At 40.7% G+C, this 24,861-nt stretch overlaps 1 protein-coding gene across 1 annotated transcript; it reads left to right on the plus strand.

Annotated features, from left to right (window-relative positions):
- The first annotated feature begins 12,927 nt into the window (after positions 1–12,927).
- Positions 12,928–18,566, plus strand: LOC138326772 (heat shock 70 kDa protein 12A-like). Its single transcript, XM_069272777.1, has 2 exons — positions 12,928–13,074; positions 17,211–18,566. The coding sequence occupies exons 1-2, from the start codon at positions 12,954–12,956 to the stop codon at positions 17,981–17,983; spliced, it is 894 nt and encodes a 297-aa protein (XP_069128878.1). The 5' UTR covers positions 12,928–12,953; the 3' UTR covers positions 17,984–18,566.
- Positions 18,567–24,861: the final 6,295 nt, after the last annotated feature.

Below are 24,861 nucleotides of genomic sequence, written 5' to 3' on the forward strand. Positions count from 1 at the left end.
TTTTATTACAAAAACAGTACTGTAATATAAATTAGTTTCAAAGTGTAGACTTATACAATTATATTACAAAAATGTTGTCAAATAACCAAGATCCACACCGCTGCCGCCAAAAACTGTGACGTTTCTAAATGGGTTCGTCACTTATAGTGAATGATCTTGGTTAGTGACTAGTCTACAGAAGCAAATATATACAGATATGACTACTATTTGGTAGCGTAAAACATTACATAAATTCCGAGCGATTAACAATAGACATACTTTAATATATAAGTATATATACAGTGGTCTGCCTGACCATCGACACCTGGTCTTAAAGATTGGGTATACAACAAACAATCTATATTCACTGACTATATCCTATAGTCGTCAACCACCCCGTGGTCACTGACCATGTCACTGACTACCGAGTTGTCGTTAACCACCCTGTGGTTACTGGCCTAGTCGCCGACTATCGCTAGCCGGTGACTCTCGACAACAGTGTTGTCGCTGACTACCTTGTAGTCGCTGACTACCTATGTAGTCGCTAACCACCTTGTGGTTATATGCCTATAGTCACTGTCCTGTGACTCCCGACAACTATGTTGTCGCCGACTACCTTGTAGTCGCTGACTACCTATGTAGTCGCTAACCACCTTGTGGTTATATATGTATAGTCACTGTCCTCTGACTCCCGACAACTACGTTGTCGCCGACTACCTTGTAGTCGCTGACTACCTATGTAGTCGCTAACCACGCTGTGGTTGTTAAGGGGAATACTGTTATAGCATATACCTGATATTCTCCGATCTTCTCAGCTTGAGTGTTGATTACAGACTCACATTCGTCTGCGAGCGCGGGCTTTTATACCCTCGGATTTTGTCAATCCGGGTCTCGCAAACGCTTTACTCGCTAGCGTAAACTTGACTAGCCAAGCGTGTAATACACCGAGACAACAAACAGGAAACCCGGACGCACACATGTTGTAAACAAATATACAGCGATGCCTGATCGGTATGTCTTTATTATTATTTATTACAAAAGGACATATATTGTCGTATTTTATCTTTATTACCTTAATGCTTCTACAGTTTCTGGAATTCAACGTGACATTGTGTATATCTTAAGTCACAACTCTCAGCATTATGATTCTGTCCCACTCTTTCAAAACGGAAAAGTAGAATTTCCGAAAAAAAATATTCTAAATTTCAGTTTATGATGATTATTTCAAGGTTTGGTCGCAATACGCACCTGCCCATCACATTCTTCTCTGATGTATTTGATAATGTTCTCTCAGTACTTTGATATTTTGGCAAAAACATGGGGTAGGCGAAATTAACATAAAAAACTTGGCATATCCAGTAATTCATCACCTTAAGCTGTGTATGGTGAACCGATGATAACCTGAATATAATTCTAAACATAAAATATTTGGGTTCTTGGGTAGTGTCTTACTTGTTCTGTTGTTCAAGCGAAAAATTGAAAAGGTCGTATTTGCTGTCAAATGATATTTACCTTCGATTTGTGATATAATGATATGGGAAACACCCAATTGCGATATGTCGTTATAAAGGCAATTTTATTTGGTATTTTCAGTCACAACTAAAAAAACGCGATTGAAGTGCTCTACTCTATATGCAACACCTTTTTCATCAAATTATGTTTTCTGTATTATTATCATTAATTTGGTCTCAATCGTGTTGATGTTTTTGTCTTGAACCTCTTAGGTTAGACAACTTACAAAACAATTGTATTCTTTTAAATGCTAACCAAGTTACTTTATTTCGTAGGGCATATTTTATACGTAAAAATCAGGTTTTGACATATCTCGCCCCTACAAATAAATACATTGCATAAAAGAAATGAAAAAATCACAATATATGCTTATCATATACCTAAGGTAATAAATTATTCAAATACCATATTAAAACATGGGGTTCCTAAATAGATATTCACAACTGCAAGCTTGAAGTTTGTAATTCATAGCGATACCTCCATTTCATCTAGTACTAATATGAGTCATGCTTGACTATTTTAGAAACGAAATGCTGAAACACCACTCCACATCAGTTAATATGTTTTTGTGGATATTACATCTGAATTAAGCCTGTTTATTTTACGACTTTCTCCATAATTTGGTTTTGAAAGAAATCGGTATACGGTTTTTTTTTTCAATTCCGGAATTTTCGGTCCGGACGGTTCCCCTTTCATTATATAATATATTATCATTTAATTTACATTTTTTTTACTTGATTTACTTAAAGGCCCACTACTTTTCCGAAAAGGTTTTTATTTGTTTTAAATGGAAACGAGACCAATACTTTTGTAGAGTCGCAAAAGTTATTAACTTATCATTAATACTACACTCAACATCATTTTCTGAAGAAAAAAAATTATGTAAATAAATGAAACGTTAATTTTCATAACGCGGGTCGTTTTATGTTGCCATCCATCTTCCTAAATACCGTGAGTAGGTGAATATTACTGCTCAAGACGGCAAAACAGAGAAATTAATCTCGGCAGTTATCATACATTACGCAGAAAATCGTTTGTAATTATCTCATCTTAGGCCATCGATATGTATTTTCTTATGCTATTGATGTTTTTCATGAAACCTTTAAATTTTACTTCGGAAAGGTAATGGGCCTATAATGATAGTTGACATTTGATATTATATGTTGGCAATTTTACTTGTTGAAAACATATCGAAATGGGATGTCATAGTGTATCGGAAACCGTTCTAGAATTCGAAACAACCTCCACAGTTTCTTGTATAGCGTCATTTGATTTAACCTGGGTTCCCAAAGAATGGACCTACCTTAACTTGACATTCATACTCTTTATAGATATTTTATGTGGCAGGATTGACTTTTATGTAATTTGTATTAAACTTAGTCTAATAACTGTCCAGTACTTATTAGTATTATAGTTAAATCGCTATCGTATCGTATCGTCTCGTATTCGTGAAGTTCCGGTATCTTCCGTCATATGTATATCAATGTAGATAGTATCTATTTGTTGGTTTTATTATATGACGTAATGTCCAAATGTGCCAAATCGCCCTTTCCGGTCATTGTATCTATACAGTAGCACGTTCCTACGATTGACCACTAGACCGCGGTCACACCTATTTTAGAGCGCCTACACATCAAGGACAATCATGTAATGCTTATTTCTCTTATATAGAAGCTAATAATTGTGTATAATTTGTATTTTGTATTAGAATAGACGATCGCTCTGATGTAATATATATTTCGTTGTTGATTAAAGTAAATTATCTTTTGATAATATCGTACGATACATCAAGGGTATAGTTTTATCAATAGTATTGTATTTATAATTTACAGATACATTGTACGTATCCATAAGGAACCTAACTGAAATAGCACCGTGAATGCCATAGGCGACTTTGTGCCACACATATAGGGATTGGATTTCGTTTTTATGTTAACCATGCTTGTATGGAGCAATTCCTCTAAGAATATATTCTATGGGGCGCCTTAGCGCCCCATATTGAATCCTTTTACGTTGCACCGAACATTTCCTTACGCAAGTTCAAAGTTCAATGTTACCATGCAGTTATGGTAAACAAAATCGGCTAGTATTAGCGTATAGTGACCAAGCCTAGCAAGTGTAAATATAGGTGTATATCTGTATTTTATTAGCTACATGTAGTAATATTTACTATTATGTTTTATGTTAAAAAGTAAGCGTCCGGTTATTGTTTGGACGCATCTCCTGTTTGTATATTATGTATAAGTCTTGGTTAGAATATACTAACCTTTGAATTCATGTATAACAACCATATCGTTATGTTAAAATATAAATGTAAGCGATACGCTGTAAAGTTTGATTTTAACTGTGATACTATCTGCAACTTTTTGTCAAAGTATTTATTGTTTGTATTTGTTCGTTTTGTAGAGTCTCTACGTTGTTTGTAACCGAATAAATGGAAAATTCGAACTACCACAGAATGGCTTGCGTTAACTAATGGCAACGTTAAAATCATCTACTACATTTGGAGCCCCCATTGAGGACCATTGTCTACATCGAGAGTTATACAACGGCTACCTGTGTACATATGGGTGTGATTACTGTTCAACTTCGGGTGAAAGTTTCGTATAGAGCACGTGCGAGGGACGATTCGAATCGCCTACGGGCGTAGTTGACAGTACGGTTACCTTAGTTGACAATATGGTTACCTGTGCAATATAATGCTCTGATATGTTCACTGGATTGACCAAGATTCAAGATATCAACCTCCATGTTCATGACCAACGGCGGAAGTGGAGCTTAAATCCAAGATGACGACTTCCTGTGAAGGACTTACAGCAGAAGTGACTGACACATTGAAGATGGCGACCTCCTTTTATTGACCTTGAGCGGAAGCGACGGACATTAGTGTAATAAACTTGTGTGGAAATTAGTGTTTGAGCGAAAGTGCAATTTCTTTATAGTGATTTTTTTCTGGACTGGATTATTTTGTGTGTTAAACGGGTTATAATTATTCCTTTGCAAGGTAATTTTTCTTTAATATATTTTTTACTTTGCATCAAGTCATAGTTAACTCTACATTTATTGACTATTGATTACTGTAAAGTTGTTTCTTCAACTTATACTATCAAAATAATTATTTGGTAATATTTCAACACTATAGTTTACCGTAGATAGACAATACTTTGCCATCTACTGTGTTTGTCAGATACTATTTTTTTTTCAATTTTGTACATTCCTCTATCAATTCGAAAGTTATATTTTTGTCGCTCACATTTTTGTTTTGTAAATAACTTCAGCATTTTCGATGTTCTATGTTGTATGTTTTATCACTTTATGCCTACTTATTACTTGTCCATGTTTGAAAAAAAAACATAGTTTTATGTGCAAAGTTCTTTAACTTTGTAATGTGAGATGACTATAATAACATGCATTGTTCATTTATAGAATCACTTGACAATATTTTCCTATTAATATCGTGTAATTGTAAACGGTATACACTACCCAAGGAAATCAATATTTTTGGTATATATTGCAAATACTGTTTAGAGTACCGTATTCCTACAGACCATCCCTAAATAGTTTGCAGTGTTGTTTATTTAGACCCACTTCCCCAAGTTTTGTTAACTGGCTCTTGGTTAACATTTTATTGTCTTGCATTGTGAATACGGTTTCAGTACTTTGTCTCAATATATCGCTACTGACACTCCCATCCCTAACCATGGCTAATACGACAGAAGAGGAAGTGCAGATGCTTGTGGGCCTTCTGCAGACGATGAAGGTAAAGCCCAAGGTCGACACTTTAGATGATTTTCTAAGCTTGGATGAGGGGTGTATCAGTTGAGCAAGATGCCAAACCCAGTTTTGTTACCTATAACACAGGAGCGATACAGTATTTCCCCAAGATATCGCCTTTTTCGGGAGACACAAAGAAGGATGTCCCTTATGGTGCAGCGAAGTCCAATATATCATCAAGGAAGGACATCCACCTGCTACGATAGCCCAGGCCATCCGGAGTTCGTTGAGAGGAACAGCCCTACGTGTACGCTCACACCTTGATCCCTCAGCGTCAGTAGATGCTATTTTAGAGAAAATGGATAGCGTCTTTGGTAACGGGGAGATTCAACTTGCCCAATTATATAGCGCCAAGCAGCAGGCTGACGAAGATGTCGCAACCTGGAGCTGCCGATTGGAAGATTTCCTAGCGAAGGCGGTGGAAAGCGAACAAGTCCCCCAACACAACACTAACTCCATGCTGTGTACGATGGTTTGGTGCGGGCTGAAACCATCCTTGATGGGTGGCAATAAGGCGATTGGAGGAAGACTGGAAAACCCGACAACATGGAAAGAAAGAAACAGCTATTTCCAAATCCGCGGCACCAGTCAGCGACACCAACAAATCGGAGCTGAGCGAGTTAAAAGGAATGATAAATCAACTTGCCGCTGATGTTAAAGACATGAAGGATGGAACGTCAGGAGTTCTCGTCTCGACAGGGTAATATCAGAAGACAAGATAGAGATAACAGACGCAACCGCCAGCAACCTAAACAGTACTCGGGAGATGGCATGAATCAGTCGAGGAGTAACTCATATAAAGAGCCAACCTGCTACAGATGTGGCCAGAAGGGACATATCAAACTCGGATGCAGAGCCAAGATCGAGAAATCGCATCCTTTAAACAAGTAGAGGCCAGCGTCAAAGGGCGGACGTTAGCCTGTCAGCAGATTAGCCCTGAAAAACCTACAGAACTGGTAGGAACAGCCAACGAGGTAACGGTCAAGATTTATGATACACAGACCAAAGCGTTATTGGATACCGGTTCAACTATCTCCACAATTCTATGACAACCACCTTGCACATATACCTATACAGGAACTTAAGACTGTGTTGAACATCGAATGTGCGGACGGCCAACTACTACCGTACCTATGACTAGTAGAAGTTCCTATTCACTGGAACTGGGATGGACCCAGCTGGAAACACTATAGAGAAAGGACTTTTCTCGTCGTACCGGCATGCCCTTACAACTCTACTGTCCCTATCCTGATAGGTACTAACCTTCTTCATGTTCTGATGGCACAGACAGAGGAACACTATGGCCAACGCTTTTTTGTAGGATGGAAGGTTAACGACGCCAATTTACCTTTCATTTAGATGCATGCACCTCCGAGAGCGGGAATTGGTACTACACCACTACAGACTTGCCGTGATAAAGTCTGCGGAAACTACTCCTATAACCATTCGCCCGAATTCTGCGGCAATTATCCATGGACGGTCCGAGAAGAAGTTGAATTATCCCCAGTCTGCGCCTTCATCAATCTCACTCCTGGATCATCTATACGAGATGACATTGATATCATCCCATCTGTTGTTTCCTATAGCCACAACAATACGGAAAGGATCAAGATACGTGTAAGCAATGTCTCGACCTCTACTATGCGAGCTTCAGATGGTGGTAATAGAGGATATGGATGATGGTGAGGACGACAACGAAGATGCTTTTGAATCGGGGTGGGGATCACATAGATTGTACCAAAACTCCTTGACTATATTACAATGGAGAATTACAATGTAAATTATTATTTCTTACAGCGGTTGTCATAATGACAATACACATTCATTTAAGATATAACATAATCACATTGTCAGTAGAAAATAATGCTAGAGCTTAATCAAATTATACAATTAAAACTTACTATATCAATGTGACATGCGTTTTCCTCCGGAATAGCTATATATCTATATGCACCGTGTTCAGGTAAAGTAAACCTATAGAGAGATAGGTAAGTATACTAAATACAACAAGTTTCAGGACATATAGGAAATGCACGTAATTTCCTACTAAGGTTATAAAGTTATAAAATAATATGTTACGCGTGGATTTTAATTATGGCCGAGAGGCTAAATACATGTACGTGTCACCTCTCAGAGGTTCTAACAATAATACAAAATGTACGTATGATTAAAGATATGTATTTTTAAGTAATACAAGAAGTAATATCTAGCAATTGCATGTAACATATACAATTTCTACTTATAGGATAACTATACTGATTAAATATATTAAAAGATAAATACCTTGCTCAGCTCTGGGGATATACGCGTTCCCAGTCCGCACGTGCCAGGTGAGTGGTGTTAAGTTTGGGTCACATGACAGGGTGGAAAAGTTAAATATGAAAAAGACAGGTCAAGGGTCACGAGCACAACGCAGACATACACATAATGATATATACACGGACATAGGGTTGACTTGATCGAAACACACAAGAAACGAAACGTAACAATCAATGCGAAATGTCGCACGTAGTGTTTAATTAATGGCTAATGCAATGCATTTAATCAAATGGCGAAACCTGGACCGGACAGACTGTCCCTGCCACACTCTAGCCAAAATAAAGGTACACGTTGACAGACTGTCAGAAGATGAAGTGCCAAGGGCCAAGGCATAACTAGATAAGTACCGCACGATATTTGCTACCAGTGATATTGATCTGGGTCACACAGACGTTATCCGACATAGGATATATTTAAATGACCATATGCCGTTCCGACAGAGACATCGCATTATCCCACCATCGATGCTTGATGAAGACAGGAACCATTTACACCAGCTGTTAGCTGCCGGAGTTATAAAGCGGTCGCATTCACCTTGGACCCAGTTTCTTCCTAACTGACTTTATGTTTCCTAATGCCTCCCTTGGCACCGCCTCGCTTTTGGCCTTGAGTTGAGCGTTCGCCCCTGTGAGGAAGGCTGTGGGTTCTGTCCCCAGGCCGAGCCACACCAAAGTCTATAAAAGTGGTAGTCTCAGCTCCTGCTTAGCGCTCAGCATACAGGGATTGGGACGACTGGTTCGCCCGTTGTCAGTATAATGTGACGGGTGGGGTGTGTTGCTTGGTGTCTTCGGTGGCATGCTTCAGCGATATAGCACTATAAAAAGGGCAAAAATTCCACTATACAAGAAGACACAACATGAATATACCGCAGTCTCCCAAAACACGCACCTCGCACAACATACACGTGTAAGGCCGTCGTTACATGACCAATGACCAGCTTAGACTTTGCGTTGATTATCGTCAACTTAACCAAAAAAACTGTCAAAGACGCATACGCCCTGCCCAGGATAGACGATACACTCGATACACTAGCAGAGAACAAGTTTTTCTCCGTCCTTGACCTTAAGTCTGGATATCATTAAGTGGAAATCGAAGAGGAACACAAGGAAAGGACAGCCTTTACTGTTGGGCCTCTTGGATTCTACGAATACACCAGAATGCCATTTGGACTTGCCATAGCGCCTGCTACATACCAGTGGTTGATGGAAGAGTGTATGCACGGGCTTCATACCAAGATTTGCTTCGTCTACATTGATGACATTATTATCTTTGCACTGGAATTCGATGGACACTTATCCCGCTTGGAACAGGTTTTAGACCGCCTGCAAAGTCATGGTCTCAAGCTTTCTCCCGACAAGTGTTCCCTGTTTAAACCCAAGGTCACTTACGTAGGACACGTAGTCTCCGAAGAAGGCATTGAACCAGATCCAGCTAAATTAAAGCGCGTTATCCAATGGCCCCGTCCAGAAACACCAGAAAACGTGAGGAAGTTCCTGGGTTTCGTAGGATACTATCGTAGGTTTATAAGGAATTTCTCCAGGATTGCGAAACCTTTGACCATCTTGATGCCTGCACCTAAGAAACCCAAAAAGGTCAACAAGAGGAAGGTGACGGACAAGCCGGAACCGTGCAAGTGGATCTGGGAGAATGAGCAAGAGGACGCTTTCAACAAGTTGAAATGCAGTTTAACGCAGCCGCCCAACCTCGGCTACTCGAACTTTGGGAAACAATTTTTCCTGCATATAGATGCTTCCGGTTTTGGACTTGGCGCCGTTTTATACCAAGAGCAAGACGACTTAAAGAGGGTAATAGCGTATGCCAGCCGTGGGTTGTCGAGATCAGAGCAGCGGTATCCAGCGCATAAGTTAGAGTTCCTCGCTTTAAAGTGGGCAGTTTCTGAGAAATTCAGCGACTATCTCTATGGCAATCAGTTCACCGCTGTAACCGACAACAACCCTTTAACATACGTACGTGCTTACCTCTGCAAAATTGGATGCTACCTCGCAACGATGGGTTGCGGCGTTAGCGGCATACGACTTTGAGATTGTATATCGACCCGGGATAAACAATACAGATGCGGATTCGATGTGAAGACTTCCCAGCCTAACCAGCGAGATTGAGGATGGACAGACTATCCCTCTCGAGGTAATTAGAGCGCTTGGTTATGCCCTACAACCAAAACCACTTATTGAGAACGTGACTATGTCAGCGGATGTTTTACAGGAAGTAAATTGGGACCCGGATAGCAAGGACACTCTGAATGTGGCTGTGGAACAAGAAAAAGACCCAGACCTGTCTATATGGATTCCGTTCGTCAAGGCTGGTAAACGTAACAAGCCACGGAAAGAGGACCTGCCATTATCACGCGTCCATACGAACCTCCGCACCAACTTCGATAAACTGTTTCTGGATGGCGGAACACCCTACCGGCGAATTATTGTAGACGGTAACGCGAGGAAACAGTAAGTCTTGCCCAAGTCGCTTGTCCCCACCGCACTTACCATGGTCCACGACAAAATGGGACACCTTGGACGTGACCGAGTCATATCTTTCCTCCAAGACCGATTATACTGGCCGGGCATGACGTGGGACACGGAGGAATGGATAAAGATATGTGGATCCTGTGCACTCCGGAAAACACCTTCTAAGGGCTGTGCTCCGCTTGTTAGTATTCCTTCCAGTCAGCCTTTGGAGCTCATCTGTATGGATTTTCTATGTCTTGAAGCATCGAAAGGTGTCTACAACAATGTCCTTGTCATCACGGACACCAAGTATGCTATCGCGGTACCGACCAGGACTCTACTGCAAAGACAACGGCCGATGCATTATTTAACACTTTCGTGATGCACTACGGACTGCCCACACGTATCCATACAGATCAATGTCCAAATTTCGAGAGCCAGTTGCTCAACGAATTATGCGTGATAACCGGAATCTCCAAATCTCATACGACGCCATATCACCCAATGGGCAACGGACTCTACGAACGGTTTAACCGAACCCTCTTGAGCATGCTTGGTACCTTGGAAAGTGAGCAGAAGAAAAATTGGAAAGCACACTTATCCGCACTTGTTCCCGCCTATAACTGCACACGACAGGATTCGAACGGACAGTCGCCATACTATTTTATGTTTGGTAGGAATCCCCGACTTCCGGTTGATCTTGCATTCGGGATAGACATAGGACAAAACTACCTACGGACTTTACGACGTATGTAGATGAACCTTAGGAAACGTCTCCAACGAGCTTACGAAATCGCTTCAGCGAACGTATCCAAGTCACAAACCTGCCAAAAAGGACAGTACGGCAAGAAGGTCCGAGGGACAACGGTGAAAGACGGCGATTGGTGAAGATCGTCTCTTTTGATGGCCGCCACAAGCTATCAAACAGGTGGGAGTCGGACCCGTACACTGTCGTCGGTCAACCAGACCAAAATATCCCTATATTTGTCGTTAGGAAGGAGAATGGTGACGGAAGAGACAAGACACTGCACCGCAACCTTCTCTTGCCAATCAACTTTATCAGCGGTTTAAAGGAAAAACCCGTTCCTGTACCTAGACCAAGTAAAATGCGCCTCAGAAGTACGAGGAAGTCGTATGATTCTTCCGAATCTTCTAGTGAAAGCGAGGATGATGTTCTGGTGGGTAATGGTGTTTTGCCCAACACCACAACCGGCACCACCAATTCATCCAGTGAAGAAATGTCTTTAGATGCTGATGATGCAAGGGTAGAAGTGGTACTGGATGAAAACGAGAGCAATGATGACGATGCTGGTTTGGAAAATGATGGGGAAGCCCATGTAACAAGCCACCAAAGTGACGCTGATGATGACGACGACACTGTGACTGAAACCCAAGATGATAAGGATCCAAACGTCGTCCACGACGCCGACGAGAACCTCCTGCTTGGCAAAGATCTGGAGACTTCATCCTTTCCAGCAGCAGCAGCCAGAATGGATGACCCGTGCTCGATATATAGAAGGCCTATTCAGCTCCGGAATCTTCAAGGGTAGGGATGAGGAGTTGTCGAATGCTCTACTAAGCAAAGTTTCTGGAAATGTTAAGACATAGACATTTTGGTTTTATTACGGTAGATAATTGCCAATATATATATTTTTCCTGGTATTCTCAGCATTTTATTTTTTTATCTTCGTAATGCTGACCATTCTTTTTGTTCCTGCGTAACAAGTCTTAAGATTTTTGCATCCCTGAATTTTTTTCTTCATACAATGTCAATGTCGGGACGACAATTTTGAAGCAGAGGGAGTATGCGGCAGGATTGACTTTCACGTATTTTGTATTAACCATAGTAATTGTCCAGTACTTATTAGTATAGTTAAACCGCTATCGTATCGTATCGTATTCATGAAGTTCCGGTATCTTCCGTCATATGTATATCAATATAGATAGTATATATTGGTCGGTTTTATTATATGACGTAATGTCCCAATGAAATGTTTTATTGATTATTCGGTTTTGGCGCCAATTCGCCCTTTCCGGTCATTGTATCTATACAGTAGCGCATTCCTACGATTGACCACTAGACGGTCACACCTATTTTAGAGCGCCTCTACACATCAAGGACAATCATGTAATATAAGCCGACTATTTGCTTTTGATATCTAAAAGAGTTTATTGTACGTATATGTAGCTATATTATGTAATCTGTATTTCTCTTATATAGAAGCTAATAATTGTGTATTTTGTATTAAAATATACGATCGCTCTGATGTAATATATTTCGTTGTTTGATTAAAGTAAATTATCTTTTGATAATATCGTACGATACATCAAGGGTATAGTTTTATCAATAGTATTGTATTTATAATTTACAGATACATTGTACGTATCCATAAGGAACCTAACTGAAATCGCACCGTGAATGCCATAGGCGACTTTGTGCCACACATAGGTGTATATCTGTATTTTATTAGCTACATGTAGTAATATTTACTATTATGTTTTATGTTAAAAAGTAAGCGTCCGGTTATTGTTTGGACGCATCTCCTGTTTGCATATTATGTATAAGTCTTGGTTAGAATATACTAACCTTTGAATTCATGTATAACAACCATATCGTTATGTTAAAAATATAAATGTAAGCGATACGCTGTAAAGTTTGATTTAACTGTGATAATATTTGCAACGTTTTGTCAAAGTATTTATTGTTTGTATTTGTTCGTTTTTTAGAGTCTCTATGTTGTTTGTAACCGAATAAATGGAGAATTCGAACTACCACAGAATGGCTTGCGTTAATTAATGGCAACGTTAAAACCATCTACTACATTTAATCTATAGTCATTTATATAGATGTTTGTATTGATGTTTTCTATATAGGCCGGTATTAAGGGAGACCAGTTGACCATAGCAATGGAATCTGAGTTAGCCATCCTGTACTGTAAACATCTAGCAGCAGAAAAGATGGAATGGTTAGAGCCGGGATTAACCTGTTTCTCCAATGGCAGCAAAATATTGGTACTGAATGCTAAAGGTAAGTTGTAACATACTCACTAATGTGATATTAGAAACATATCTGTTTTACTGGAACCCTAAACAACTTGTTTCCATAAGGTACAGATGCCATGCAGTATTTTAGGTTCTTACACATATCTAAAGAAATGACTTTCATGTCAAACAGGCTAAAGATCTATTATGCTGGAATGGAGGGCCACCAAGTTCATTCAAAGTCACAGGGGTCAAATAGATTAAAACACTTTAAACAACTTATTGTCTTTAACTAAGAGAAATCAAGATTTCACATTGAACCTGTGGAATGCTGGGAGAAAAAACTACCAACTTTATTCAAATGACCTTGATCGTTATTCAAGGTCCCAGGGGTCAAATAGGCTAAAATCTTTAAAAGATTTCTTGTGAATAACAAAATGGCACAGAGACCTGATATTGGGCCTATAACATGCTAGGATGAACGGCCACCAAATTTGTTCAAATAAATGACACTGACCTTAATTTTAGGTCAAATTGGCCCAATAGGCTAAAACCTTCTTATCAATAATTAAGAGTACTGATGTTGAGCCTGTAGCATACTAGGATGAAGGGCTTATTAGTTTGTTGAAATGTATGACATTGACCTACTTTTAAGGTCAAAGCAATCACGTATATCAAGAACTTAAAGCTTTAAAGGTCCATTACCTCTCCGAAACGGCTTTTATTTTATAAAATGTGAATATAAGCGAAATTGATGATTTTGTAGGGTCACAAAAGTTGTTAGCGTACACTTATCATCATTTTTCAAGACAATTTAACATTTATTCCAAGAACGCGGGCAATCTTATGCTTTGTGCCATCGTCCTAATTTAGTGTCTTGTACAAAAAATTATCGTATAGGTACAACTTAGTATCTTGTACGTACAACTAAGTACGTGCAAAATTCTGTAACCTCATCTAAGGCCACTGTTTTATGTTATAACTGTTTATAAGGTACTGTCAGTTTTTTGTTTCGGGAAGGTAGCGATCGTTAAAGTTGGAGTTCCCACTCTCTACTATATAATAGAAAGATGACCGTTAATACACATGGGCCTATTGTTTACTTCAAGAGCAGTGCATATGTGGTGATAAATATCTATAAGCTGATACACTGTAGAATGGTCATACATCAAACCCGATTTATGATTGTAAAGAGGGAGTTCTCAATAACATAACCATTCAGATGTTGATTAAAGGAGATAGCCATGTACATGTAGTTAGAGGGATAATGTCTATTGTATCACCTTTATTTGGATAATGATATGATTAGCCTCAAAATGTATGGTCTTAGAGATTTTAAAACATTATCTAAATGAAAAAGGAAAAAAGTAAAAGAAATGTTTTCAGCATGTGGTGACTGAAACCATCCGGTCAATCTTTAGTATACGCGGTATATCACATGTGTAGCAGTGCTATATCATCTACTCTTATTATGTCACTCGGCTTTATTAACATCACTTGTCACAATATTATCAGAAATAAAAGATTCACTAATGTATAAATAGGTTATGACGAACAAGTTTCTTTGGTTAGTTTTTTCCAGATCATCTACCCAAAGGGTCAGGATGACCTTTTGCCATCCTGCATCGTCAGTCATCGTGCGCCATGCGCCGTCATAGTGGGTAAACTTTTTATTCAAACGTTTCAATAACCGAAAGGCCCAGTGTACTGTTACTTGGCCTATAGCATGCTGGGATGAAGGGTTACCAAGTCTGTTCAAATGAATTACCTTGACCTTCATTCAAGATCATAGGGGTCGGAAAGGCTGCGTAGTTATTTATAGAGCTAACAAATGTTACAAACTTATATGTCTATAGTATAGGCGGCCTACAACTATTTATAAAACCGAAATAGGTAAACAAATCTGACAGCAATTTATCCCAGGTCAAACAATCGATAACTATCTCTGATAAAGCCATAACAGAATGACCTTGACCTCCATTCAAGGTCATCGTAATCATATAAGGTCAAATCTTCAAACAAGTTCCTGTGAATAACTGTAAGGCCTAGAGACTTTATATCGAATATGTGGCATGCTGGGATAAAGGGCTACAAAGTTTGTTCAAATGAATCACCTTGATCTTCATTCAAAGTTACAAGGGTCAAATAGGCTTAAATCTTCAAACGATTTTTTGAGAATAAATTAGAGGACTTGAGACCTGATATTGGGCCTGTGACATGCTGGAATTAAAGGCTTCTAAGTTTTTTTTTTTTCTTTTCAAATAAATGCCATTGACAATAGGCTAAAATCTTTGAACAACCTTTGTAAATAACTAGAGACCTGATCTTGGGCCGGTAACATGATGGGATAAAGGGCTACCAACTTTTTTTAAACGAATGACCTTGACCTTCATTTGAGGTGACAGGGGTAAAAAAGGCCAAGATCTTTAATTGACTTCTTGTGAATAACTAAGACCTGATATTGGGCCTATGACAAGCTGGGGTGAAGCGCTACCAAATTTGATCAAATGAAAGACTTCAACTACCATTCAAGGTCACGGGGGTCAAATAGGCTAAAATAAAGTCTGTTTTTCTTCTTTGAATAACTGAGAGGACTAGATACCTAATATTTGGCCTGTGACATGCTGGGATTAAAGGCTACCAAGGTTGTTCAAAGGAATGACCATGATCTTCATTCAGGGTCACAGGGATCAAATAGGCTAAAACCTTTAAAAGACTTCTAGTGAATAACTAAAAGCCCTAGAGGCCTGATATTGGACCTGTGATATGCTAGGAATAAGTGCTACTTAGTTTTATCAAATGAATGACATTGACCGCTATTCAAGGTAACAGGGGTCAAACACTAAAATCTTCAAACAACTTCTTGTGTATCGCAAAAAGAACTTCAAACCGGATATTGGACTTGTAACATGTTGGCATGAAAAAGATACCATGTTTATTCAAATGAATGCCCTTGACCTTCATCTAAGGCCTAATTCATCAGAAACTGACCTTCTATGTTATTTGCATTGCCTTAATTGTTAACCACTATTGTATTGTACTAATAGTCAAATGACCTTTAAGGCCCATAAGCCTCTTGCAATAAGATTATAATATAACCTAGGAAGACCACCCATCAATGATACCTTGAGCTTTTTCGTAAAAACATATTATTATTTTTACGTTGATGTTTTATTTATTCACATCACTAGTACGTGAACACTTGGTTGACCTTGCGATTTTATGCAACCTATCTCTCATTTATAAGTTTTTTTCTATGTTCAGCAGTCATCTAAGGTTTAACGTTGGCTCGTATTGTAACTTTTTATGTTGAATAAATTCATTAGCAAAATTCAGTCAATCTTTCACAGGCAAAGTTTACAGAATCAAAATTATCAAATAGGTCGTTCTTACCGACAGTAGAGATAAGGTTACTTCTGAAAATCAGTTTTTTTTTTATAAAACTTTAATTGACGTTTGTAATTCGGTTTAAAGTGTTGGGAGATAACAACACTAGTCGTACACCCATTATGGCTGTCAATTGTCCAGTGTATTTATACTACACACGAATCAATAAACGAACTAGAATATGTTTAAGCAGTTGGTGGCCCTCTAATGACCAATACTTGTGATATCAGTAATAGCATTTGATAACGCAATTTAATTTAACATATCGAACAAAACATGATTATTAGAAGCAGTTAAAACCAACATTAAAGTATCCAGTTATTATTATTATGGTTTGGCCATTTTCAAGAACGTCAGGTACAATAGATAGACGCAAATTTTCCCAGTATTGCAAACCAGAATTTCCAGGTCTGTAAAATTTACCAATGACGAAATAAGTGCGAGAAAGACTATTTTGTTATTCAAATAACCTTATCGCCAGTTTCGAACCAACATATTGATCAACATTTTAAAATTCCATTGGCGCAAAGCAATATACCCCCTACTGTAATATTTGTATCAAGACGAATTGTAGAACGAATTTACGTACCCGACGTACTATACCTTTCGGTCACCAATTTCTGTCTTCAAGTCTTTTGAGCAACAATATTGTAGCTAGACGGAATGAAAAGTAAAAAAAAAAAAAACCTATAATCAAAATGTGTCTCAGTGAGACATTTAACATCACTATCAATGCCCTATTAAATGTTATCATACGAAACAAATGTATATATTAAAGAAGAATTATCTCTTCAGGAGAAACTGTTGACATCACCGCACACGAGGTACAGCCTGACGGATCCATAAAGGCATTGGACAAGGCCAGTGGAGTATCCTGGGGAAGCACTAAAGTGGACGAATCATTCCGACAGATGCTCGTTAAAATTGTTGGGAATGATATCATGGAGAAATTCTGTAGGGAATATACATTTGAATTTAACTACATGTGTCGAGAGTTCGATTCAAAGAAACGTCTTGTCGACTATACAACAAAGAAAAAGGTAACAATGCCATTCCCCATTGCCTTTAAAGAACTGTTCAAGGGTGAAACAGGCGAAGATCTCAATGAGACACTTGAGAAGACTAGTTACTGTGGTAAAATTGAATGGACCGGGGACAAACTTCGTATCCAGCCCGAAACCTTTCGACAACTATTTGCCAAAGCACTAGATGGTACAATTGAACATGTCCAAAATATGGTCGCCAAAATATCCTGTGAACGCACTACTACCATCATCATGGTAGGAGGGTTCTCTGAATCACCTCTACTGCAGGCCAAGGTGAAGGAACATTTTCCGAAGATGCGGGTTGTTATCCCACCATGTGCCGACCAGGTTGTACTGCAGGGAGCAGTTATATATGGCCACACCCTGAAAGTGAGAAGAGCAAAGTTCACCTATGGAGTTTGTATAATGTTGTGTTTGATCCAATTGTTCATTCCGAGAGCAGAAAGTTTTTTAATGAATATGACCAGATCTACTACTGTAGAAATGTTTTCTGTAAACACGTCACAAAGGGAGATATCATAGAAACTAAGTACATGCTCAACAACCCCACAAAATAATGAGTCTTACCACCCGCTGCATTCTTTTCAGCAATACATCCACCTGCAAGTATTCATGTCGGATAAAGTAAATCCACGATTTGTTGATGAGCCAGGCTGCTGTCAGATAGACAGAATTTGCGTCACGCTACCAGACCTTTCAGACGATGGCCGTGGAAGAGCAAGCAGAGTCATGTTCGGGATTCAAGAAAATAGCATAGCTGTTCGGATAACTGATGTAACTTCAGGGAAAACTACTGCGCATAGCTCGTCGTTCGGGTTTCCTTGTTTTATGTATTACAAACATCATTTTGGAGGGGGTGACGTTGTAAGCAGAAGTACCCATGATACATCAGTTACGACACGGGGAAAGTGCCCGCTTTATCGGCATCGCGACTAATCAGCTATATTATTATCGCACCTCGGACAGAAATGTCCCCAAATGATTGGCAGAAAGCCGTCACGTGGTGACCCCCTAACACTTTATAGGGGGTCAGTAAATTTTATTATGGTGCAATATGGCGGCTGTCGCCTTCGCTTCAAAATTTGAACACATTCTCTTCAACTAAATATACCATTTCATTACCGTAAATATATATTTTACTTATTTGTTTTTTAATGTATAATCAATTTAAAATCGTTTCATACTTCGAATTAAATGAAATACGAGTTGCTTCCCCTATGCCAGTTTGAAAGTTGATGACGCGGTGAAAGTCAAACGTAAGAATTCAAGCGTTTTCTTGACTGCGATCATAAACAAATGGAGGGGTTCGTTTCTAGGATAGATCTATCAACCCTCACTCTACAATTAATTTATCGGCATTACTTTAAGTGATTATCTCAGCGAAAAAGTAGAGATGATCATGAAGTCTGCGCTAAATGTTGGATGGATGTTTGTGTCACTTTTGTTTGTGATGCTTTTAATATCTACAACCAGTCTGATGTCGCATTAAGGTAGGCTTTCTGTACACTGTTAGGTTGTTGATAGGCCTAAGCTTATATGAATTACTCAGTATTGTTCTTCAAGTTCTTTATACAGTTAATTGCAGATTCCGGAAAGAAATACATAAATAAATATGTAGGCCTACTGTAGGCAAACTATTTTGAAAGCGGCGAGTGTTTGTATACTTCGCCAGCATGATTAAGGTTTGATTTCAGATTCTTGAGAAAACAAATAGGAAACAAAGATCTAATGAAACAAATAAATGGTCCTCGATGCGATAAATTCGTTATATAGTCAGTTACTGACCCCCTATAAAGGCATAGAGGGTCAGTAAGAAGTATAGGAGGCTCGGGCTACGCCCTAGCCCCCTATAAATCTTACTGACCCTCTATGCCTTTATAGGGGGTCAGTAACCGACTATATAACTAATATTATCAAATTCAATAAGATAGCGTTAAACAAACATAACAATAACCTATGCCGTTATAAGTATGCATACACTTTAAGTATCTGCACTGTATGGTATGTCCGTGTCACTGTCACAAGCCTCACTGGTATTCGTATTAGGGATATTCCTGAAAGAACTCTTTTGTATTCATGATGCAAACAAGGTTTTGGTACCAGTTTATTTACATCACAATGACTCTAGTTAGCACGAAACTCCGACCTGATCTTACCTTTACTCCAAAAGAATCACGTGATTTCTGATTTCTATCACCTTTCTCAATGTGTTTATCCAATTGGTTTATGCGATAGCGAGCTACTTTGAAATTGAGAATTGTAATTCACATTTTAATAAACAAAATAAGTTATCGTCTGCACCGGAATCCGAATGGAAGCGGCAACACTGAAATCCGGAATGAACAATCCGCATGACGTGATATCTGTTCTGGCCGATAACTCATATCGGCCTGGGCTGATTTCAAATTTTGACGTCATTATTTGATATCAGCCTACGCCAGTAAATATATAGCGCTTTAATTGTATTCCGGATATAGTTTACCGGTGCCGTATCCGTTTGTACCGTTTTACGTCACCCTCTCTCTTTCCGCCTGTTTTTCTCAAGTAAACAACGTGTGTGTAACTGTGACTTCCTTTTGTTACTTACTGGCGTGGTGGCAGCGGATTTCGGACTACACGCCTAACAGAAGAGTTATAGGTATCAATGGTATAATTATTGACAATTAGGCCACATCGTAGTGACATTTCTACGGGTAATTACACAACGGAGTCGTTTGTTGTTATTTTTTCACCGTGAATAGAGCACTGCAACAAAAATGAACACTCACCGTGCACCGAAACAGTGGTGCCTCAGTAAAACTGAGACGGTCAACTCGTTTGAGAACAGGCGACAGAACATTTTATATACTTTGTCATTGGATGCAAACTTTGCTCCTGAGTGATGGTGTGAGATGGGAAAAAAAGTTTAGGGCAGCACCTCATAGGGGGTTCATCAATGATGCCCACCCGATACCAGAAAATCAACGTCGAACGCGCGAGCAAAAGGTTGCTCATCTGGTGCTTATGCTCGGCCAAATAGCAAATTATTGCCCCGTGATATCGCGAAACACACTCATTAAAAACTCCACGTTTATGGACTTTATTTGGCAGCAAATAAGATTACATTTTGGCTTCCAATCAACTGGGGCCCACCTCATAAACTTTTGTGATATCACGTTGGAACCAAACGAGCGACCGGAAGATCTGTATCGACGCCTTATGGCATTCTCTGAGGACCAATCTCCTTCGTAGAGATCTTGGCATTTTACATCACGGCGAGCAGTTACAGGAGGACGAGGAAATGTCTCCGTCGTTAGAAAACTATATCGTTCTCACATGGTTGCGCCTCATACACCCTGATCTGCCAAAATTGGTAAAGCAGCGTTACGGCACGGAATTACGTACACGTACATTAGCATCCATATTACCTGAGATATTCCAAGCGTTGGATTTCCGCCGTGAGGAGCTACAGTCAACTGAGGAAGCCCGTGCCATGAGGGCATACGTGCTAAAACCGAAACGCGATCAACACCCCCCGTCGAAGGCAAAACGAGTGTGCCCACTGTGTTAGGAAGCTGGAAGACTAGACAATCATTTCCTTATTAAGTGTTCTTACCTTCCTTTCGATGATAGGCGGTTTATTGCCAAGGCTCGCCAAGTTGCGGATTGCGAGGAAACCGAAAACCCTGGCAACACCCCATGTAATTCAACCCCGCAGATCAGTGATAGTAGTAAGGTCAATCGCGTGGCAATTCGGCAATCCCCGTACCTCGACGTTTTCTATGGACATCATACTGCCCGGCTTACCATCGATAGCGGTGCTACAGGGAACATGATGCGACTTTCGTGTGCTCAGCGGCTAGGTGCGAAAATTGCCTGTAGTTCCCACTCTGTCAGTCAAGCGGATGGTTCGTCGCAGTTAAAAGTGGTCGACGAGACACGCTTATCATTCTCACACGAAGGACATGATCTTTACTACGAAGGCATCGTAGTGGAAAACCTTGACTCTGACGTCTTAGCGGGTATACCGTTTATGGAAAAAAATGACGTTTCCGTCCGACCGGCCAAACAACAAATCCTCATTGGCGACTCGTTAGTGTGTTCGTATGGCTAGACCGGTACACCAGCTGATGGATTTGCCGTAAGACGTGCGCATGTTCTCCGATCGTCAGCAAAGTCCGTAATTTGGCCTGGCGAATTTGTTGAACTTGATCTCCCTGACGATCTGGTTAATTATGAAGGAGAATTCTCAGTCGAACCTCATGTCGCGTCAGAGTCGTGGCCGTTCCCGTCTCTTGTGTCTAGTGTCGCAGGTAAAATTCGAGTCCCGAACCTCACCAGTGAACCACAATCTGTTGGAAGGAACGAACATGTTTGCAAGGTGCGATCTACATTCATACTCGCAAAACCGAACAGCCAGCCTGCTAAAATTCCGAAACTCCTAAAGTCGCATGCTAAAACTAGACACTCGGAGCACGTTAAACTCGACCCCGATGATATCATGACCGCAGATATGAAAAGAAAATTTCGTGACGTGTTGACGGAATTTGACGAGGTGTTTAACCCCAGCTTCCATGGATATAATGGTGCAGTCGGTCCTCTACAAGGTAAAGTCAATATGGGTCCGGTCCAGCCCCCACAGCGAAAAGGGCGCGTACCGCAGTACTCCAAAAATCAGTTGGACGAACTTCAGTCTAAATTCGACGAATTAGAGGAAATAGGTGTCTTTCGTCGACCGGAGGATGTTGGTGTGTCCGTCGAGTACGTGAACCCGTCATTCCTAGTTAAAAAACCAAGCGGTGGTGGACGCTATTGTAAGCCCCAGCCATCTCTGATGCCGGATGTTGATTCCACTCTACGACATATTGCTCAATGGTCTTACATCATCGCGACAGACCTGACGAAGGCATTTTACCAAATTCCACTTGCAAAAGAGTCAATGAAATACTGTGGGGTCGTTACCCCGTTCAAGGGTGTAAGAGTTTACGCGCGAACTGCTATGGGCATGCCCGGTTCCGAGACCGCTCTCGAGGAGTTAACATGTCGCGTACTAGGTCACCTGGTACAGAAAGGCGTCGTCGCCAAAGTCGCTGACGACCTGTACTGTGGAGGAAACTCAGTCGATGAGCTACTCTCAAACTGGAAGGCCGTGTCACAGGCCCTACACAACTCCGGATTGCGCTTATCCGCTACAAAAACCGTTGTAGCTCCACAACAGACAGTGATTCTAGGCTGGGTGTGGCGCTTGGGAACCCTTCAGGCTAGTCCACACCGCATCGCTACACAATCAACATGTCCTATACCATCGCCTGTCAACGGTCTCCGGTCATTCATTGGAGCATTCAAAGTACTAGCACGCGTCATTCAGAACTGTTCGTCGATCTTGTCTCCTCTTGACGACATGGTTGCCGGTCGCGAATCAAAGGAAACTCTGAATTGGTCTGATGAACAATTGACGTCTTTCGAGAAAGCTAAAAAGTCCCTCAACAACGCACGCTCCATCACGTTTCCACGAGCTACTGACCAACTGTGGATAGTAACCGATAGTGCTGGAATCGGCGCCACGCTGTATGTTACTCGCGACAAAAAGCTCGTCTGGCTGGATACTTCAGTGCTAAGCTCCACAAAAATCAGATAAATTGGCTTCCGTGAGATTGAAGCTCTTTCTATCGCGACAGCGTCGAAGCATTTCAGCCCGTATCTGATTCAGTCATCGTTACAACCGTGCGTACTCACTGACAGTAAGCCCTGCGTGCATGCATTCGAGAAGCTTTGCAAAGGTGAGTTCTCTGCTAGCCCACGAGTGACATCATTCCTGTCTACGGCAAGTCGCTTTCAGGTGTCTGTTCGTCATGTTGCTGGCTGTGCGATTCTCCCATCTGACTTCGCGAGTCGTAACGTTCCACCGTGTGCTGAACTCACCTGTCAGATTTGTACGTCTGTCAGCCAAGAAATGGACTCTGTTGTTCGATCGATCAGCACAAGTGACATTCTCGAAGGTAACACAAGGTTGCCTTTCACAAGTCGGTCTTCGTGGTTAGGATTGCAATCCGATTGCTCTGATCTTCGTCGCACGTGCGCTCATCTTCGACAAGGTACGCGACCGTCAAAGAAAATCACCAACGCCCGTGATGTGAAGCGCTACCTAAACGTCTCGTCACTATCAGCCGATGGTCTTGTAGTCGTTAAACGAACGATCCCGTTGTCACATTCGTCCGAGCTTATAGTAGTCCCTAGACAGGTCTTGAACGGTCTTATGACTTCTCTCCATGTTAAACTCGACCATCCTACATGTCACCAGTTGAAGACGATCGTACACAGATATTTCTATGCTCTTGACATGGATGCTGCAATCCAACGTGTCAATGACAATTGTCATCGTTGTGCATCTCTGAAACATGCTCCAACCTTCGTGCAGACTCAAACTTCCAGCGTTCCTCCGGTAACTGTAGGTAGCCAGTTTGCAGCTTACGTTATAAAACGCGGAAGACAACTCATTCTTGAAGTGCGCGAATGCGTAACGTGGTATACAGAGGCCATGCTACTTGAAGACGAACGTTGCGATACCCTCCGGGATGGGGATGGACTTATTCGCTCGTGCATTAACCTTCGTCCAATGGACGGCCCGTATGCCGTCGTGCGTACTGACTGTGCTCCAGGGTTTCGTGCTCTTTCAACGATGAATTTTTGTCCCGTCATCGGATTTTGGTAGAGCTAGGAAACGCCAAGAACTGCAACAAAAATCTTGTCGCAGAACGTGCTGTTCAGGAATTGGAAGAAGAGATACTCCGACAGGACTCGTCATCGCGATCGGTATCTCACCTGTCGCTATCCTTAGCAATCAACCGTTTGAATTCGCGTATACGAAAGAGCGGTCTATCATCCAGAGAAATGCTAACACAACGGGACCAATTCCATAATAACCAAATACCCATTAACGATGAATCTCTGATAGCGCAACAGCATCAACGGCGACAACTCAACCACTCGTATAGTGAAAAGTCCAAAGCACCTTCAGGGCGACATCCCGGCAGTCCGGATATACATGTCGGCGACCTTGTATATTTATACAGTGATAGAAACAAGTCGTCTGGCCGTGACCGATACCTCGTAACGCACGTGGATACAATGTGGTGTAACATTAAAAAAAATGTTGGAAATCAACTTCGCGCTGCATCTTATCGCGTCAAACGTTCTGACTTATATCGTGTGTCTACCACTGCTGATGAACGCATTAGGTCTCCCATGGATTCGCTCGCACTCGTTGATATCGATGATAATTCTGATACCGACGCATCGCCGGCCAACTTGCCACCGCAACCTCCAGACATACCTAACGTTATATCTGTTCCTCCAGCTCGCGATACGACTCCAATACTTCCTCCTGCTGTTGATGATGTTCCTACCTCAGATAGTAATCA

The sequence above is a fragment of the Argopecten irradians genome, chromosome 7 (assembly GCF_041381155.1).
Source record: "Argopecten irradians isolate NY chromosome 7, Ai_NY, whole genome shotgun sequence".
NCBI lineage: Eukaryota > Metazoa > Mollusca > Bivalvia > Pectinida > Pectinidae > Argopecten > Argopecten irradians.

What these genes read in the sequence shown, in the direction of transcription:
- LOC138326772 (XM_069272777.1), top strand. Translation starts at nt 12,954, where the DNA reads ATGGAATCTGAGTTAGCCATCCTGTACTGTAAACATCTAGCAGCAGAA. An exon ending in ATTGGTACTGAATGCTAAAG is followed by an intron (nt 13,075 to 17,210) that starts GTAAGTTGTAAC and finishes TTATCTCTTCAG; the next exon opens with GAGAAACTGTTGACATCACC.